Here is a 20,864-nt window from a genome sequence, read left to right on the forward strand (position 1 = left end):
TAAACTTTCCTTTGGAGAGAGCCGAGGGGAGAGAGAAAAGCAGAGCTCCCACTGTATTCTGGACAGATTTATTTGAGATATATTATAAAATGTCAAAATGACAAGGTCCACTCAGTCATTTTTTACCCTCATTAAACATTTTTATGCATGTAAAGAAATAGCACATTTTGAGAATTTTTTTTTTTCACGCTTATTAGGCCAAAACACATTAAATTGTTCAAAGTGACCGTAAAGGTTTTTATCATGTTATAAAATGTTTCTATTTCAAATAAATGCTGTTCTTTTGAGCTTTCTATTCATCAGAGGATCCTGAAAAAAGTATAATGTATTCAAAATTACACGACACAACTGTTTTAAACATAGATAATATAAACTGGACTAATAGCTGCTGAAAATTCAGCTTTTACATTACAAGAATAAAGCACATTTATATATATATATATATATATATATATAAAAAGAAAATTATTATTAAATTGTACAAATATTTCACTATATGTACTATACTGTACTGTAAAACTATAGTGTTTTAACTATTTTTGATCAAATAATGCAGCTTTGCTGAGGATAAGAGGCTTCTTAAAAACTTAAAAACTCTTAAGCCTGGAACACACCACAGACAGAGAAGATTTTTAAAACACTAGGCATCATACACTTAAAATAGTGGCAGAGGGAAACTGTTCACCATACACTAAACGACTGAGGATCATACATAACCAGACTGTGAAGTTTCTTCTGATCACAGCAAACTCATGCATAAACGTGTGCCTTGTTGCTAGGAGACACATGACAAATGAAAACTACAGCTGCATCCGAAAGCTCAAAAAAGCTGCCTTCGGAAGCAGCATTCCAGGGCAGGAGGGCATCAAGGCACGTCCTAATCTAAATTCTTCTTCACTTCCTGTCCTGGAGGTACCTTCTTCTGATAATATTTTGAAGGCAGCATACAGTAGATGTATCCTTCGCTGCCTTGGATATCCCACAATCCTGTGCGTTCCATTCCGTGACGGTTGAGCCAAAAAATAAAGATGGTGTCTGAAAGTTGTGTTTGTTGGTCAGTCTGTGTGTAAATGTATATTTCGGATGAACTTTTTGAACTTTTGATGTTAGTTCTAGCGAGAAATCAGTATTATAGTAATTAACTCGTTCTATTTTGTTGCAGATTATTAAACCGTTACGCTGCCTCAGAAGTCTGTCCAAAATCAGTTTCATGAGGTGCCTTTGTGCATAAACCCTGCCTCAGAAGTCATTGCCTCATAAGGCAGCAAGTCAACTGTATAGGCTTTCGGACGCAACCATGATGTGTTCTAAAATCGACTGAAAATATCAACTTTGCTCTCCTCTGACTGGGTGGAATCAGTCTGAAGCTAAAACATCTGTGACCATCAGACACTATGTGATTTTCTATGACTAGCAGACTGGCTCTGACTTTAAGTAGCTAGCATTGACTTCTCCAGACTGTAAATCAGCAGAAAATCTGGGAAAATATCATGTAGTGTATTCCAGGCTTTAGTTAAAATTAAAATCAAAACTGATGATATTTACTTTCTAAATGCATGAATGCTTATTACAAATAAAATAATGCTTATTTTTCATAGCTTTTAATATGAATGTAAGCTCTTCTTCTAAAATGACTTTTAAGCCAGTAGCCAAACAAATATTTAGACAATTTTTTTTTAACAAACTCGCATCCGGACTGGTTTAATCAATTAAACAAACTTCACCCTAAATTTTATTTTATCGTTGTTAAACATCCTGTTTCCATTACAGACTATGGAGAAAATGTTGATTTAAAAAAAAAAAAACATTTTATCGGCATACAGATGTCACATCATTTAATTTTAAAATAATGTTGTCATCATGTCTTACTGCGAATAGTAACAATAAGCTTTTGAGTGATACTGCATCTGGCCCACTAGGTGTCAGTAAGTTCAATATGCAACAATAACAACAAAAAACCTAAAAAAAATTACTGAGTGCACCATCTTTGTGAACTGTTCACATATATTTCATTTACATTTATTTAACAGCAAAAACATACAGCGTAGAAAAGACTAGAGTATAATCCTCAGCCCTGTTGGAAATAACACATGAAAATAAAATTCAACTTAAAATTCCTTTTTCTAAGGATTTTTATAATACAGACAGGGTGTGGCTAAATGGTGCATTCTGGGTAAACACACCCAACTAGAATGAGCTGTATCATTGGTTGAACTGTGCAGGCTTCACGAGTCACTGCACAGGTGTGACAAATGATGTGTCATGGCTTGATCTCACGTCTAATTAGAGACTTTGGCCGCCATATTGCCAGGCCCCCTTTTAAATGCCGCTTGGAGCTATATTTAATAACTAAATTAATCATTCATTCCCACTAAGCATTCAGATTGAATTGGCCCTCTTAATCATGTTAGGGGGCTTGTTTTGAATACAATGTTCTATTCGGCATGACAGTATTGACCGTCCCAATCTGCACACACAGTTACACTCACACATTTACTCTATAGGGAGTAAAGCTCAATGCAGACATGCATGTGAACACATGCATTAAATAGTGCACTATCTATAACTCGTAGTTCCTTACAAAATCAGTTAAGAACTGGCTTCAGATATGACCATTCATCCACATTACAGACAAGCATGCATTTCATGAAGACGCTTAAGTCACAAGCAGTGGTACACTGGACTACATCACACATATTGTTGTATAATACTTCTAACTGCCATTCTGTATTTATTTATGACTTTCCTCTCTTCGTAATAGGGATCAATGGTTGCAGGCACTTCCAAGTAAAATGCAGACATCTGGCCAACACATTCAGGGGTGTAAATCACTTGAGTAATGCTACTTCCTTCATACAAATAAGAACTGTTTTGGGAAATGTTTACTTTACCTTAAATCTAAATATTTGCACTGCTACTTAAATTACATTTACAATTAAAACATTATACTTTTTAGTCAAAGTACATATTTCAGCAGTCATCATGATGTAAATCTATTCTTGTTTTAAAACAAATATACATTACTATTAAAAAATATGGGTTCAGTGAGTATAATGTTTTGAAAATAAGTCTCTTATGCTCACCAAAGCGGCGTTTAATCATAAATACAGTAAAACAGAGACATTGTGAAATATTATTACAGTTCAAAAGAGCTGTTTTCTACCTGAATAAATTTTAGAATTGCCAGCAGCCATTACTCCAGTTTTAGGTGTCACAATCCTTCAGAAATTATTCTAATATGCTGATTTAGTGATTAAGAAACATTATTTTTCTGTGATATATTTAATAATCATTTCTTATGACATTCTAAATGTCTTCATCATAATTTTTCATTAATTCAAAGTGACCTTGCTAAATAAATGCATTCAGTTATTTCAAAAAAGTTTTTTTTAATTTTTTTAATTGATGTCCATAAATTTTGTCTTCCTGAACTAAAAAGTCAAATTATGTTCCTTTCAATGTTTTAATTAAAATGTAATTTGCTGATGTAACTGTATTCGTCATTATATTCATCCTTATAAAGAGATGAAAAAACATGATCCAATTTAAAGCTTTTCTATTACATCTTAAATATTGTCGACAACAAACACTTGAGGGTTTACAACACCTCATTCAAGTGTCAACACTAACTAAAAAAAACTTAGAAATACTTCCCCTGAAGCATTATTTTAGCTTAATGCATTGATTTTTTATTGTGTAGAGTCCCAGACTGTCCATCAAGTATAATTCCTCAGTGCTTTTTACACCAGTGAGCATGCCTGGTATGTGTTAGCAGCATCATTTGCTAATAAACTAAATAACGGGTCTTTCATACAAGAGTTTAAAGAGTTGCTTTAGCTTCCTGCACAGCTGCTCCCCAGCCCTGAGGATTTCAACTCGGTCCAGGGAGCGCCAGAAACACACACTACGGGCCACTTCAACCTTTCCTGAACAAGTGTCGCAGGGACAGAGGTCAGCTGATGCTAGTATGGTGGGTTGTAGGAAGCGAGGCTACCGTGTACTCCTGACCCATGTGCCCCCGGCCCGCAGCTGTTCAGATGGGACCGGCTGAGCCTTGAGATCTAAAAGGCGACTGGAAGGAAAAAAGCAGCCCTGACCCGGACTCCGCCTCCAGATCTGAGGCTGACCCTGGCCATCTCTGACAGAGAGCGAGTGAAGCTCTGACAAAGAGCTGCAACCAGATGCACTGGCTAACGGCTAATGAGACCGGTGTCGGGACGGCAGGGTGTCAGAGTGCGCCACTCTGTTAAGATAAAGCTTTGGGGTATTGATATCCGCCACCATGGAAGGCAAGAGATCAACTGCAGTCAAAACACTCGCAGGATTAGCGGAGATCAGAGATGAAATCTTTCACACGAGGTGATAACATCTAACAGTGCTGAGAGGTTATTTTAACGGAGGCAGACTCAACGATTAAACTCCAACTGTCTAAAAACGTTATTCATTGAGACGTGAATAATTTATTTTTATGAGGGAAGAGAGATGATAAGTCATTTACATTGCAAATGAATAATTCAATCGTTTTAAATCCGAAAAAATGTAAAAAATGTATGACTTCTCAATAACAATCATTTATAATCTCTATTATGAAAGACTAGTCCTACGTATGCAAACTAATTTAGCTGGAATTTGTATCGGGGACCTGATTTGTATGTCGGGCTGCGGATTCAATTTCCCAAAGCTGCTATTATTCTCAAAATGTGTCTAAAGGTAAACAAAATAATTCAAATGTTATTGAGAGGCCTCTTCATTTGCATAATCAATCAAGCAGGTTTCTGCAGAGAGCTAAACAACATTAAGGAAACTTTCTGAATTTAATCAGTTCGAGCATTAGCATTAGCTCTGCCCACTGGCAAGGCAATGACTATATCTACTAGTATAACTACATTTTTAATACAAACTGAACCACAGGCACTTTTGGGGGTTCATGGAACATAATGAAAGAGAGACTAAGATCTGTATTAAAGACAACACAGTTAAAGCAGTAGCTGAAACACATCATTCACGTCTGATACTGCGCAGATGTCTCATACTGAGGGTTGGGGATTTTTCAAATCAAAAAGTATGAGCAATAAAAATACTGATGCTTAGTTTATTCAGCACCACAAAAAAAAATAGCTGATGTCACTGAAGATACAGTAGTGTCACAACTGTTTATCTATTTATTTAGTGCCCAATAAATGGAGAAGAATCCATGATAAATAAAAACCGAAAAGATATGGTCAGAAACATTTCAAAGCAGTACAGCATTGTAATGTTCCTGACTGTTTGTACAGTACCATGTTTGGGGTCAGTATTTTATTTATATTTTTAATTCATACTTTCAGTCAGCAAGGATGCATTAAATTGACAGTAAGATTTTATAACTTGACAAAAATGTTTGAAATTAGCTCTGTTCTTTTGAACTTTCTATTCATCACAGAAACTTAAAAAATATGTATTACAGTTAATTATTAAGAAGCACAACTGTTTTCAACATTAATAAGAAAAAAGCCGCAAATTAGCATATTAGCAATATTCAGATGGATCATGTGACACGGAAGACTGGAGTAATGATGCTGAAAATTCAGCTTTGCATCACAGGAATAAATTACATTTTAAAATAGAATAAGTCAGCAAATAACACTTCTTTTAAATTGGTCCATCTGTTCTGTTTTTATTTAACGGATTCTGTTCCATTTATTTATTACTTAAGTAAATAAATGGATAAATAAAATATTTGAATGTTTAACTTGGACAAGCTAGTGCATAAGATCATTACATGATTGCCTACGCCGAGAGTAATCGAACCAACAGAAAATCAGATTACTGCTATACCATAAAAGAGTTCTCATAACAAAGAAGCCACGGGAAAGCAACAAGGGCTCTTGGAATCAATACGGTGGTTTCTTAGGACGGTCTGACTTTAATCTCTGAGGACAGTCTACTGTATTCATCCAGAGAAGTCCCTGCGTGTGAGGAGGACACATGTGGTCATGAAACCAAACTGATCTTAATCTTGACAGCAATTACAAACACTACACATGCAGCTCATGGCTGGCAGAAATCAGAAAGTGCGCTCGGGTGCGTTTGGTCCCCATTCGCAGCTAATGATCTGCCTTTACCGTGAACACCAGGATCTATGCACGCACAAATGCTCCCGCGATGATTACATAAACATGATGTAATGATGATGAGCACCACTCACAACACACAACTTATCAAGAGGCATGCAGGGACACCGTTGACAGATTATGACAGCACTGCTGAGATGACATGATAATCAAGTGTTGCTTCATCTAGTTATGGCTGCACAATATCAGTTGTTACATGTCGGATGACAGCATTACGATCATTATTTGGCATTAACAGTCATGAGTAGATATGCTTTCGTGTCATGCGAATGTTTTACAATCACATCAAGGCTCCGAATTTGCTTTATTCTTGATTGCGTGCCATCTGCAATAAGCTTACACTCACAATTGACAAGAGAGAGAGCGATAGAGGAAAAAAAGAAAAGGAAATCAAAAACAGCCAGGACGACTTCCTCTGGTCGCCCTGCCAAACGGGCTTTTGTCTCATCTCTGAGGAACTGTCAGGTCTATCCCACTTCATTCTGCAGTTACAGTTGCTCCGCCAGGGATGTGTTTCACCAATACATTTGCAGTGACATCTCATTTGATTTAATTTGCCAATTACTGCACTGGGCACCGTGATATTCCCCATCACCAAAGGCAAGGGGAATTATCCTAATAAATCAAGCTGGCCTTTTTTTTTCCGTGCGCCTGGCTCTGCTCGTGACGAAGGGAGAGAGTTTGACCTCAGAGGAGTAAAGGTTGAGAGAGAGTGAGGCCCGCCTCGGTGGGTTGGTGTTAAGGGCCCAACCGGAGGGCCTGGTAAGGTGGAGTTGTCAGTGGTGTGTGTCTTACCTGTCACTGTAGGCAGCGGCGGTAGCAGTAGCAGGCTGAGTGTATCGGTAGGCAGCGTAACCACCCTAAAAACACAACACACACACTCGCTCACATGGGCACGTCGACAACAGCTGTTTGGATTTTTATAAAATGTGTTTGCCTGAAATAAAAGGGTGAGATTGGTGGGGGGAGGAAGGAGGAGGAGGTTGGGTTTGATGTTATGTGCTGTGACAGACACTGTATGACTCAATCTCATGTAGATGAAGAGACACGGAGTGCTTTTGGAGAGAGCATTCATTAGCTCGGAGTTCACGGCATCTCGCGACTCGGCGCATGCTCCAAAAGAGGGGACGCACATGTCATAATCATAGCTATTAAATATGCATAATCTAATTACAAAGCAGCAGCCTTATGTTCGTGACTCAACCTACTTTCTTATTCCTCTCATGCATGCATCTGAGGATTAATTATGTAGCGCTGTCATACTACACTACTTCTTTTTGCCAACGATGGAGAAAGGAATCATTTCAACATGTGGAACGGTAACAGCAGATGTTCAGTGTGGCAAAAAGGCCAAACAAACACATGCAGTATAAAGCGCATATGCCTGCTGATTTGAGCAGCGTTTTTCATAGTCGGTGAAGGTACGAGATATACTGTAGCTGTCTTCTTTAAATACTCTCACATGGCCATTGCTGTGATCTGGAGTTTCTTTTTAATTTTGTATTATATAACAATTAGTTCCTGTTCTCTAATTTAGTGTTTCCCAACCATTATTTTGTGTGATCTACCCCTAAGCCCTATCATACCCCTTTATAATAACTAAATCAAAAATGTACATCTGTCTGGATGCACAGGCAGTCATCAACCTAAATGATCATACTTTTATTATAAAATTGGTTTCATCATTATAACAATATTTATCTAAATTACTTAAAAAAAAATTCAATATACTTAACTTGTCACCATACTTTTTTGTAATTTTAATTCCACACTTGATTGAATTTTAATACCTCTTTTTTCTTAATTAAATTCAAAACAGATGAAAATTTAATTTCCAGTTTTGCTAGGATGATTTTATTTCTTCCCCCCCCCTCCATTAAAGTGCAACACATGTTGTAATATGTGTGGCATATTACAATATACACACATAAAGGGCTACCCATATTATTTAACAAAGTAATATAAAAAAATAAAAATAGTAATAAATATTATAAATATATATTAGTGCTTTCAAACAATTAATTGTGATTAATCACATCCAAAATAAATGTATTTATTTACATAATATATGTGTGTGTACTGTGTCTATTTATTATGTGGATATGTATACACAATACACACACATTAATGTATATATTTCTAGTATATATATTAAAAAATATATTTATAAATAAAATCAATTATATGAATACAAATATATACATGCAAATATTTTCTAAATATATACTGTATGTGTGTGTATTTATTTATACATAATAAATATACACAGCACACACACATACATTAAGTAAACAAAAACTTTTATTTTGGATGCGATTAATCGTGATTAATCTTTTGACAGCACTAAAATATATAAATATATTATATTATAAAAATATATTAAAGTATATAAATGTTATACTAATAAAAAAAATAAATAAATACAAACAAAGTACCCCATAGGAGCTGCGTAGGTACTCATAGTTTGGAAAGCAAAAAAAGCAAGAAATAAAATAAAATAAAAATAAAAGCCTTTCCAAACTACTCCCTGGAACCATAGCAAAATCTTTTTTCCGGCCCTATTAGTGCTGTTTCACTAAATGTTTAGCAAAAGTGCACTCTTGCTTATGTGATGAAATATAATATTTCTAAATATTTTTTGTTTTGTAGCACTGTTGATTTTTTCCTTAATCTGTTTCTTTTTTTTAGGAGGCACAGCTTCCTTTACCGGTCTTATTAGCAGTCCACAGAAAACTCTAACCGACAAGTCCATCTGTACACCTCTGCTCTTCCCCGGTTCCTCCAGGGCTTGTTGGTCTCCTGACCCTGCTGTTCTCCACACCAGGCCTTCAGGCTGTAGTAATTACTACCCTCCCTCTCCCTCCGCTCACACATACATAACAGCAGCTCCTTCTCACAACTTTCTTCATGCTCTTCACCCTCCCACTCCCTCGCAGCTCACCTCCGTCCTCTAACTCCTTCCTTAATGACTCACGGGGTAATTCGACACTCCCACTGCGTGGCCGGCCCCTTAACAAACCATTTCATTTACTCGCACAACACCAAGCCTGACACGCAGCCGTGATGCATCTGGGCTGTATTCAAAGCCAGTGTGAAGAGGTGCAGAGCGGGACGGCTGAACGGGGCCCCTTAGTCACCAGTGCTGTCATCTCTGACAGACGGGGGCTGCGGGCATCTACATGTCTCTGAAGCTCCTTTAGGCTTGGTCAACTAACCTCAGGGAAACTGACAGGGTGTGCAGGTGCGGTGAGAGCAGTGGTCAGGACTTTAATGCTGAGATGCGCATCTGGAGATCAGCCACAATTTATCATTATGACTCACAAAGAGAGAGAGGAATAGATAGGGCTCCTCTGACTCCTGACTGCTTGTTTCTGCCTGGAGCGTATGTGGACATGCTGAGTTTATCATGGCTATTGATGCGCATGGTGAGATCCTTATACTTTTACTAGAGTGTGTTTCTCTGCCACAACCGCTTGATGGCCTGAGCTGCTTGAGGGGGATATTATATAGAATAATACAACTTTTCAAGTGCTTTATATGTGCATATGTAACATTATGCAACAATAAATCCAGGCCCTGGTAATAGTCCAACAGCACCAAGACTTCTCAGTGTTTATATCATTCTATGCATTAATGGTGGGGATAACTCATTGACTCTTATTGCAGGTTACATCGACACACCAGTAGGTGGCAACAAGTGACTGTCTTGATGGGGGATTCATTGAACCAATTGGTTAAAACTGAAAAAGGGACTTTTATAATTGTTTATGAATGATTCATTTAATTATTCACTCCACCGATTTGTTCAAAACACTGATTCCTGTGTTTATATATTATATTATATTATATTATATGCAAAATATTGCAAATGCAAAAAAATTATAATTTTTCTTACCCTGTTACTGATGCCTTAAATAATTAAACATATGATTGAACAACATGTATATATATATATATATACATATTTTTTATAAATTCTCGAAATCTGTAGAGGACATTTTCAATTACACTTTATTTTAAGGTGTCCTTGTTACAGTGTAATTATACATTTAAGTACTGAGTAATATTAACTAACTACATGTACTTGCTATATGGTTAGGTTTAGGATTAGCATTTGGTTTAGTTAAGTACATGTAACGTGTAACAAGGACACCAATTTTCTTATACTCTGTTTCGTTAAAAGCAAACAGGCTTATGTTGGTGAAACAAAATAATTACATCATTAGAAAAAGGCTTTCTTCTGATCAAAACGATCAGGTCATATTTGGAGGGTTTCCAATCATTACTGATGTTGCAAATGGACTTGTTTGTTACAGTGTGGCTTCGGGCATTTCTGGATCTTCTAGAAATTGAAAGTCAGCCACATGAGGGAAATGCGAAGCACTTTATATTACAGATTAAATGGAGAGATATTACACACGCTGTGTCGTTTATATTTGGTAGTTCTTCCTGCCTTATTGCACCCCTGCATGTGGTATGTATCCAGTTTTTCTTTGTTTAACTTGCTCATTTTAAGGCTGTCTGTTCTATGCTAGCGTAGCTTCATTTTCCAGACCTCAGCCAACATTCAGTACATTTAGCAGAGCACTCAGCAAATTAAGATTGGTAATAAACAAATACAGTTCTTGGATAGTTTCTAATGAATATTAGATGATCTTATTGCAGCAGAACAATCAATCCCAGCCACTGTGGCACTGCGCTAATGACAGGGGAACAGAGGAAGCGTTACAGCAGCCTGCCCGCCATTTCCACACACATTTGTACCCTGTACAATTTGTTTCGTCCCAGGGGAGGGCGAATTGGGGGAGATACATCAGGCTGTGTCAGGCTCAATGAGACTGAGACATGGCCTTGAGGAGAACAAGCTTTCTGTCCCTGCTAGTTACCCCACGTAAGCGCCAGATGCTTCTACTAATCTCAAAATGTGATCAACTCGCAGATCAATGTGTTGAAGATATGCAGATTAGATTAGATTATATATTTTTTATATCATCTATTCTAAGAAAAAAGGACATTCTGTGTAGGTCTACTGTAGGTACATTTCAGTTTACACACTGTATAATCCCAGCATGCCCTGCTCTAGAGCTCAATTTCAACTGACAATAAACTCTATTGCTCTGTCACTGATAGTCGTGTGCTGCGCTGTGCTGTCTGAGGAAGAATGTTCTTTACTTGTGTGTGAAAGTCTCTGGACACAATTAATATAGGTAGAATTAAAAGAAATGCTAACAATAGAGAGAACAATGAATCAGCTGGTCGGTTTATAGTCTGAGGGATGAATCGGGTGGGTCGAGAAGGGAGGGAGGGGGTATGTACATGAACATTCAAGGACGGCATGCGAATACTTACATAAATATCTGCACCATAAAATCCATCCTGGTAAACAACACTGGAAAGATGCAAGCACACGCACACACACACACACACACACACACACACACACACACACACAGACAAACACCAAACAAAACACATCAATATTAGTGCATGTTCCCATGCAAGCAATACCAAGCCCATCTCTAGCCAGGCTTAGTGGAACAGAATAAGAAATCCACACACACTGAATCAGAGTGACAAAGGGTCTCTACAAGCACTTTTGAAGTAATTAGAAAGGAGTAAAGGCTTTGTACAGGGGCCACAGAGAGGTGAAATTTCTTCACATTATATTTTAGTCATTAGCGAAATGCAAAAAAAATGAAAAAGAAAACAAAAATCTATCTAGTAAATGTTATAAATGAGGGGGAAAATGAATTTATTATTATTATTATTAATAATCAACCATATTGCTTTGGAAAACTTTTCAAGTATCACACTTCTGGAAATAATTCAAAGCCAAAATTGTTAACAGATTTCATTCATACTTTTGTTTTGTGGAGAATTTGAGTCCTAGGTACGCTTTATTTTTCTTTTTAAAATCCAAATGAGGGTGACAACGATCATTTCTGAGCCAAATCAAAAGCTGTAAAATGCTGACAAGTCTTCAAAATCTAGAATTTGGGTTTAATTTTATGACTTGACTAATCCAAAGACTAAAAATCATAACTTCTTAAATCTAACAATTCTATTAATACCTTACAAGGTAATTGCTTGTCTCCTCTATAGATTAATTTTCATCACACAGTTTAGGTGTCATGATTTTATTTAGCTTTGATTATGTATTAAATGTATTTTTTGCTGTTAATCTTCTAACCTTCGTGTTTGTCAATTTACAATTAAAGGCAGGTTGAGGAAACTACTGTTGTATGCAGTGCCTCACCACCTCAAAACTCCACAGAACCTCCAGCAATATTATCAGCTTGCAGTTACATACATGAAATCAGAACCAGAGACATCATTTGACTGCTCAGAGATCACAAAACATTCTGCATTCAGTAGTTCCAGAGGATTTACATGATGTTACATTACAAAAAAGGAATGCATAAGGCCATCGACCAAGACAGAGCAGCATGACAGCTGACTGTCATCATTACTTGCAGGATGCACAGGTTGTGTGTGCTGAGGTAGAGATGCATGCACGTTACCGCAGCCCAGCAACAAGGGGGAGTGGTTGTCAGAAGAGAGGACTAAAGGTGAACTTGTGTTTGTGTGTGTATGTGAGAAGGGAGTGTAGTCACGAACCCCCCATAGGCTGGGATGTGTGGGGGAGGCGCGGCTGCCCGGAACGTATTGTAGACGGTGCGCCCTCTTCCTCTTAAGTGTGCCCCTCTGTACGCTGCTACTGCCGCCGCCGTGGCTGCTGGGTATGGGAAGCCTGGCACTGTGAACAAAATATACAGTATACACATGAGGAACCATTACAGAAGAACAATAGTTCAACAGGTTTGGAACTGTGTAGTTACTTTTAACTAAAACTATACATTTATTTTATGGTTTTCTGTTTACAATGTAGTTGTACATTTAAGTACTGAGTAATATTAATAAACTACATTCTGTAGGGTTAGTTGCATGTATGGATAATTTACTGCTGTTACTATAGTAAGTACATGTATCTTGAGTTACAAGGACACTGTAAAATTGATACCAAAAATTTGGTTACACTTTAGTTTAAGGTGTTATTGTTACAGTGGAAATATACATGTATGTTCTATAATATAAATACTATAATATAATATAAATATAATATAATATAAATTAACGGCTAGGATTATGGTTGCATGTAATTATGCATAATTAATTGTTATTATAATAGTAAGTACATGTAACGTGTAACAGACACCTTAAAATAAAGTGTTACCAAATATTGTTGCTCTTGAAACATAGCTAAAAATAAATTTAATTAATTAATGAGTTAATTGAAGTATTTAAATTACGAAAACTGAAATAAAGGCTAGATAGAATGATTTCATAAAAACAAAAACTAATAAAAATGCCCAAAGCACTACATTAATAAAACTTAAAAAATTAGAATTATAAAAATAAAATATAAATAATATTTACAGGAGTAATATATTGTTAATAAATACTATATAAATAATTATAGCTCTGGGTGAACCGCCATTATGTAAATGTAAAAACATGTCTTTCATGCTGTTTTGAAATAAAGGGTTTGATGTACTGTGACATCACCATCACGAGCACATTAACATGCCGCCCACATATATACATTAACGCCTATTCAGAATTCAGCAATTTGGCCTACCCTGATGCACGACAGCGTGAACTTTGTCAGTATGCTGAGATTAACCAATCATAAAGATGTCATTTACATATAGATGCCTTAAAGCTACAGCGGCAAAAAAACATTAAGAGGCAAAAATGATCAAGCTAAACTAAACTAAAAATGCTTGTTAGTACAAAAACGCAGACTTCTGGGGAACAATAAAATGCTAAATTGCAGGATATGACCCCTTTAAACTCCATTATTGCAAAATAAGCCCCCTCAGGGTGATTACATGGCTACGTTTGAAATAAGCAGCTAAATGGTCAAAGGATTAATTTGAGGTGAAATTGTTTTAATGTGTGAGAACAAAGACACAACAGGCTGATACAAAAAATAGCTCACTGTTGCTAGGGACAGTCAAATATGCAGTTACACAATGTACTATTTGACTGCAGAATGCCACGACTGACCAATCAGAATCAAGTATTCCAGAGCGCTGTGTAATAAACTGCCAAATGAACTATAATTCCACAAGCCTCAACTAATCTGAGCTGTGAGAAATGGTGCCCTACCTCCATCTACACCTGCAATTAGCCCCAAACTCTAACAATGAGTAATAACCAAACTACGGGAGGCATACAGACCTCTGAGGCTGGGTGAAAACAGAAAGCTTTGTATTGTTGTTAAATGATCATTAAATTTAATAGGGCGTCGGTGGTGAAAATGACTTTTAAGAGGCTTAATTTGAAATGGTTGAGAAGAAGAAAGAGAGAGGGGGTTTGTGAAAGCTGCTCCATTCTTTAACATTACAGGTTTTCAAAAGTAGATCATATAAATGCCTAATAGGAGCACTAAATCTTTCATTTGGCTGATAAAAAAGTAAGATTTAAGGAAGGACTTTGTGTGATGTAGAAAGGTGAAAAAGGATTGTTCCATTTGACTCTTTGTCATCTTGGATATGTCTCACTTTCACGCAGTGCACCACAGCTGTCATACTATATAAAAGAGTGAAATACAGCTAAATGAAAAAAAGTGACGTGACATACAGCCTAGTATGGTGACCCATACTCAGAATTTGTGCTCTGCATTTAATCCATCCAAAGTGCGCGCGCGCACACACACACACACACACACACACACACACACACCCGGAGCAGTGGGCAGCCTTTTATGCTGCGGTGCCCAGGGAGCAGTTGGGGGTTTGGTGCCTTGCTCAAGGGCACCTAAGTCATGGTATTGCCGGCCCGAGACTCAAACCCACAACCCTATGGTTGAGAGTCAAACTCTCTAACCACTAGGCCACGACTTCCCATAAATGAATATATTTCACTATAATTCACTATCACAGCACACACAAATCAAATATATATATATATAGTGAAGAGGAAGATGCGATATGCCAGACCCAAGAATGCAGAGGAGCTGAAGGCCACTATCAGAGCAACCTGGGCTCTCATAACACCTGAGCAGTGCCACAGAATGATCTACTCCATGCCACGCCGCATTGCTGCAGTAATTCAGGCAAAAGGAGCCCCAACCAAGTATTGAGTGCTGTACGTGCTCATACTTTTCATGTTCATACTTTTCAGTTGGCCAAGATTTCTAAAAAACCTTTCTTTGTATTGGTCTTTAGTTATATTCTAATTTTCAGAGAAACTGAATTTGGGATTTTCCTTAGTTGTCAGTTATTATCATCAAAATTAAAAGAAATAAACTTTTGAAATATATCAGTCTGTGTGTAATGAATGAATATAATATACTAGTTTCATTTTTTGAATGGAATTAGTGAAATAAATCAACTATTTGATGATATTCTAATTATATGACCAGCACCTGTATATATATATAATATATAATGCAACATTTAAAATGCAGCATAAAAACCCCCGAATAATATTAATTAGTCACATTTTATTCCTTTATCATTCCATGCCAGGCAGCCCCTTTGACAGCCATTTTTGAAATATGCTGCGTACATGTTTGCATATTTACAAGAGCTTCACTTTGATGTGTAGAATGTGTCCTGAAGAAAAATAAATATGAGATGTATTTAGCCTGAATATTTACAGGATAAACAACTTAGACTATGCACTTTCATTTAGAACGATGAAGGGAGGGCTAGATGAAAAGAGAGAGAGAGCAAGATAGAGCAACAGTAAGTGCTGCTGAATGAGAGATGGGAGCGTGCAGCCGCAGCAGCAGCAGTGAGCTCCAGGGGGATGCACAGGAGAGTTAGTCCGTTTTATTGCTTTGAGAGCGATTACAGTGAAGCAGATGCTCTGGCCGACGGGAGGTAGCCTCCGCATCAAAGCCATAAAAGTGTACAACTGCTTTGTAGCACAATAATTTCTCTCATTGGCTTTTGTGTGGGAAGTGTTTGGCAGGGGCGGGGGGTTTCGGATGCCCTGTGCATTGCGCTCTGCAACTTTACACAGTTCAGCAAACCGCAGAGGCTCTTTTATGGATGAATATATAAACAAAAGGCGCTTAGAGATTAGACAGATCTCACACCTTTCAGATAATGTAAAATGCGCTGTGCATTCAGTACAGATAATAATGCAGCTTGTTGAAAACTAGGATTAATAATTATAAAAATAATTAATGGAAGTAAGAAAGATAAAAAATCTAACAAATAAAAAAAAATGCTGGGTTAAATACAACCCAGTGTTTAGTGAAATATGGACAAACCCAGAAACTTGGTTGTTTTGACCCAGCGGTTGGGTTACATGTTTAAAACGATTTTTGGGGGGCCGATAACAATATTAGGGAGTAAAAAAAAGGCTGATACCGATATATCGGCCGATATTCTTTGTGTATATTATAGTACAGTACCAGTCAAAAGTTTGGACACTTTCCCATTCGTGTCCAAACATTTAACAGGTACTATATATAGAATACTCTATATACATAAACAGATTATATATACATAAACCCATTTTTTACAATGATCACTCAAATGACGTGAAAATATAATGACGTGGCAGACTTTAATTCAATTCAATTCCATTCAACTTTATTTTGTTGAAGTTTATTTCACTCCGTAACATTCATTCACGGATTTGCACTACTGTCTTCAAACACAGACAAAACTTACTAGAGAAGTGTGAAGTGTGACATAATATAGGGGAGCGCGGCACACAAAGTAATGCGTGGTTAACACACATTTACTAAATTCTGACTTAAGATAATTTTTCAACTCCGTTTATATTATTCATTTAAAATGAGACAAATCTGGTATTATTTTAATCTCTGATTTATTATTTATTTTTTGTAACACTGCATTACAATGTGCTATAATATGACATTAGCGATGTAATTAACACTATTTACTTTAATTTTAATGAGAAACAACGAGAAACAGGTGAATAAAGACTGACAGTCAATGTTTAATATTTAGAAATTATTATTTCAAGACATGTAAAGAATTTTTGTTCGTTTATGTGGGATCAGATTATTTTTAATTCATAAAAAATGCTATTATTTTATTTGACCAAAAAAATATATATAATATTTTATTAACAAAATATTTTAGTTTGTCTTGTTTATATTTTTTTATTCGATCAGATAAGATTTTAATCTGTCATATGGTCAAGTTACAATGTGTATAATAAATATATATATTTTACCTTTTGTTGTAGTTATGTGAGATCAGGATTTTCTTTCTGTTTGTTTTGTTATTTTTACCACCACGCTCTGTTTATGTAAAAATCATTATTTCATTAAATTAAATTGTTTTTGCAATGTCACTGTGTCTATGGTTTTTGTATGTTATGTTGTACCAGTTTGGTTTATTACCATGGTCACGTAACATGAACAAATAGAAAAAGATCTATATTACTAGTCAGTTGTTGGATGACTAGCTGTGACTAGCTGACCCATCCCTTTTAAATTTACAGTTCTTTTCCTTCAAGAAAAATGTAAGTAGACAGTCACTATATATACACTGTTAGGCCCTCCCCAACTGGTAGCTTTATAATCCAAACGTATGTTATCTCACAGTAAGCAGTCTTTTGAAACACGTTTCAAGTCTTATGAATGTACATTTTTAATCACCTCTGTACACATGTTGGGGTCATTCCAAATTGTTTCTTCCCACAATGTACAACACAGAAGCAGCCACCAAAAGTGCTTTCATTCCATTTTAAAATGCTTCGTCCTTCCATTAAAAGCCGCTTGTTGTCTTCGACGATAGCCTATCTGCTCAAATTAATTCAATTTTGCTGCTGCCTTTTTGAATATTCTTAAATTCTTCTCTTGCGCTCCATTAATTGCACGTCACTTTTCAAACTTATTATTCAGTATTTGTGAGTTCAAAAAAATCCCAGCAATATTGAAAGCGTCGGAGGCGGCCACTGTCTCTCATTCAGTCAGGACTCAATCAAAGAGATAGAGCAGGGACACTGAAACATTAGTGCTGTGGAACTGTCAGTCAATACAAATCACCCTCTAAATCATTACGACCCAACATACTTCATTTCTGTTCATATGGCTGAAAATTCAATAATCTGAATGTTGGGCATAGAGAAGTTACCCTTCCTCTCACTTAAGGAAATTAGTTTATTAATATGTGATCAATTATTGCTTTGCCAATGATCATTTAAGATGAGAAATTGAGGTCAATAAATGAATGTGTGTATGTGTGTGCAGAGAAACGTGAAGTCTGAATGGTGTGAGCATTTATGTGTACATTTCTTCAACTTTTAGGCATGTCTCAGGGGTTGATTTGAATTTTTAAACAGATTTCATATATATATATATATATATATATATATATATATATATATATATATATATATATATATGTAGTTTATTTAAAACAGTAAAATATAATGACAAAAGAAACTATTTATTCAGTAGCTATTATTATTTTACTATTTCTATTTGTGTATGTGGTTACCAAAGAGACAACAGTGTGATCATGTTTGAACTGAAATATGAAATATATATATATATACTTCGAAATATATATATGAAAAAGAAAAAGTAGTTCTCCCTCACAATTGCAAGTTTATATCTAAAAATGTGACTTCTCAAGTTGCATAGTAATAGTCAAATTGTGCAAAAAGATTAAAACATTACTTAAGTGTGTGCATTTTGAAGTCATTAAAAGCTAATCATTAAATTTAGCAAGGAAAACAATACACCAGTTTGATATGTGATAGAAATGACATCATTGGTTTAGGAACAAAAATGAGACCGAATTCTCTTATGATGCATGGGTCAATGCTGTATAGCTGTCAGATGTCTATCTTCTAAAAGCGTCCATAGTTGAGGAAACACCCTTATATTTGCCTTTCGTTATCAGGCTGCATATATGACTTTCTAAAAAATAATTGCTAGAGCAGCATCTTTATAACCTTGTTTGTGTTTGAACTCCTTTCCTGAAAAAAAAAACACATGCATTAGAGAAAGACAGAGTGTGTATGTGTGCGTCTTTAAAGAAGAGCCTCAGATTTCCCGTGGTCAGAGGTGGCCTCAATTTGCATAATCTTTGGCCGTAAATTGCTGGAAGACTAATTTTCAAACATCCGCCCAATCTCCGTCAGACGTAGCACTTAATCAGAGATCAGCCCTGCAGACAAGCGAGGTCTGGCACGTTGGTCATCCCCTCAGCCTTGTGCCAATAGCTTTCATTCCCCTCAGCCGGAGAACTGTTAATGAACATCAAAGCTATCTTAAATCAAAAGTCTGCTGCAGGTGAGAGCCGCTTCGAGTGGTGATTGCTGAGGCTTGTTCAGAAACCAACCTCACGTCACACATCTGACTGTGTCATGAATCAAAGACACTCGTCTTCCATCCCGGTCCCTCAGGATATTTGTTTATATACTGTAGGTAACTTTCTAGCTTACTAGTCACCATTCAAATTCACGCTCAATCGCTCTGTGCAGTCTTTCTGTCTGCAATCTCAGAAGCTACGTGCCAATGCCTATTTCTGCCATTAGACAAACCAAAGAATCGGAGGCGTTTTCCGCTATCTCCACATTTCGGGCGTTTTAACGATGCTCTAATTATAATTAAGACAAAGAAACAGTGAGCGCTGGAAAGAACAAAACATTCACACCTTAATGGGATGTGGGCTGTTTGGACATTTGAAAGGTGAGACGAAAGCAAATCAATAATGAGCCATTTTGTAATTAACAGAATGTGCGCTGAATTAGGCAAACGACTGTCTAGAGAAATTGAAAATATTGATTTTAACTTATAAAATATATTTCAGCTCTTTGATGCCCTTGCGTCGACAGACAATTAGATTGAACCATCACCTCAATATTTTTGCCTTCCCGTTTCTTCTTATTATCATAAAGTCTCGATATTTTCCCATGTAATGGAGGAGGTAATGATGTTCGGGGAAGGTCAGAGGCTGGGATGGACAAGGTTGAGGAGGAGATGACCGAAGAAAACGAGAAACAGCGTGTGTTTCAACCAGCAAAACCTGCTTGCTTTCAAAGGCCCATAAAATGAAATGAAGCCCTGGGGGTCTGGAAGCTCGCTGTGTACCGTGTTTGCAGTTTTGACAATGCCGTCTTGGAGCCTCTTGCCAATAGGCCAGCGAACATAGATGCACATTGTGAAACAGGCCCTTTGGGTGATTAGAATAATCACTTCCTGTCTGCCAGCTCTTTCAAGCCTATGCCAGAGCCCATAGATTAAGGTTACCCATTACACACACCTCCAAACACCAGGCCCAGAACTATGCCTCCGTCAAATAATGCAGTTATACAACAACTGCTACAATTTTCTGCTTGTTTGTGGTTGATATTTTTTAACCAAAAACTGAACAACACTGACAAAGACCCAACAAGTATCTGGACACTTTTAAGTCACATTTAAAATGTTAGAATATCATTTTACCACCCACTCCTTTCAAAGCACCCAGCTAACAAGGAACATTCTCAGGTTAACATTCTGGCAAGGTTCTCTCAAAGTTAGGAACAAACATTCTTCTAGCAATGCTAACAGATGTTCGTTCAGAGTTACCTGGTCTTTACTAATGTTCTCAAAACATTAGCACAAAACATGACATTGCTCATGGAAGGGTGTTTTTTTAAATGTCACTAATTGTTTCAGAACATTCAAAGAACATTCAAAAATAATGTTCCCATTATAAAATGGAATGTTCCTTTGACATTTGCATAAGAAAAATAACAATT

At 36.6% G+C, this 20,864-nt stretch overlaps 1 protein-coding gene across 8 annotated transcripts in view; it reads right to left on the reverse strand.

The window, feature by feature from the left end:
* Positions 1-20,864, reverse strand: part of LOC132144702 (RNA binding protein fox-1 homolog 1) — a 294,728-nt gene that overhangs the window by 6,446 nt on the left and 267,418 nt on the right. For all 8 annotated transcript variants that reach the window (XM_059555271.1, XM_059555290.1, XM_059555298.1 and 5 more), the window contains 3 exons: positions 12,732-12,870; positions 11,463-11,502; positions 6,909-6,973 (listed from right to left, as the gene is read on the reverse strand). In XM_059555271.1, the coding sequence (XP_059411254.1) occupies positions 6,909-6,973; positions 11,463-11,502; positions 12,732-12,870 (244 nt within the window). The remainder of the gene's footprint in view (positions 1-6,908; positions 6,974-11,462; positions 11,503-12,731; positions 12,871-20,864) is intronic.

The sequence above is a fragment of the Carassius carassius genome, chromosome 1 (genome assembly GCF_963082965.1).
Source record: "Carassius carassius chromosome 1, fCarCar2.1, whole genome shotgun sequence".
Lineage (NCBI taxonomy): Eukaryota > Metazoa > Chordata > Actinopteri > Cypriniformes > Cyprinidae > Carassius > Carassius carassius.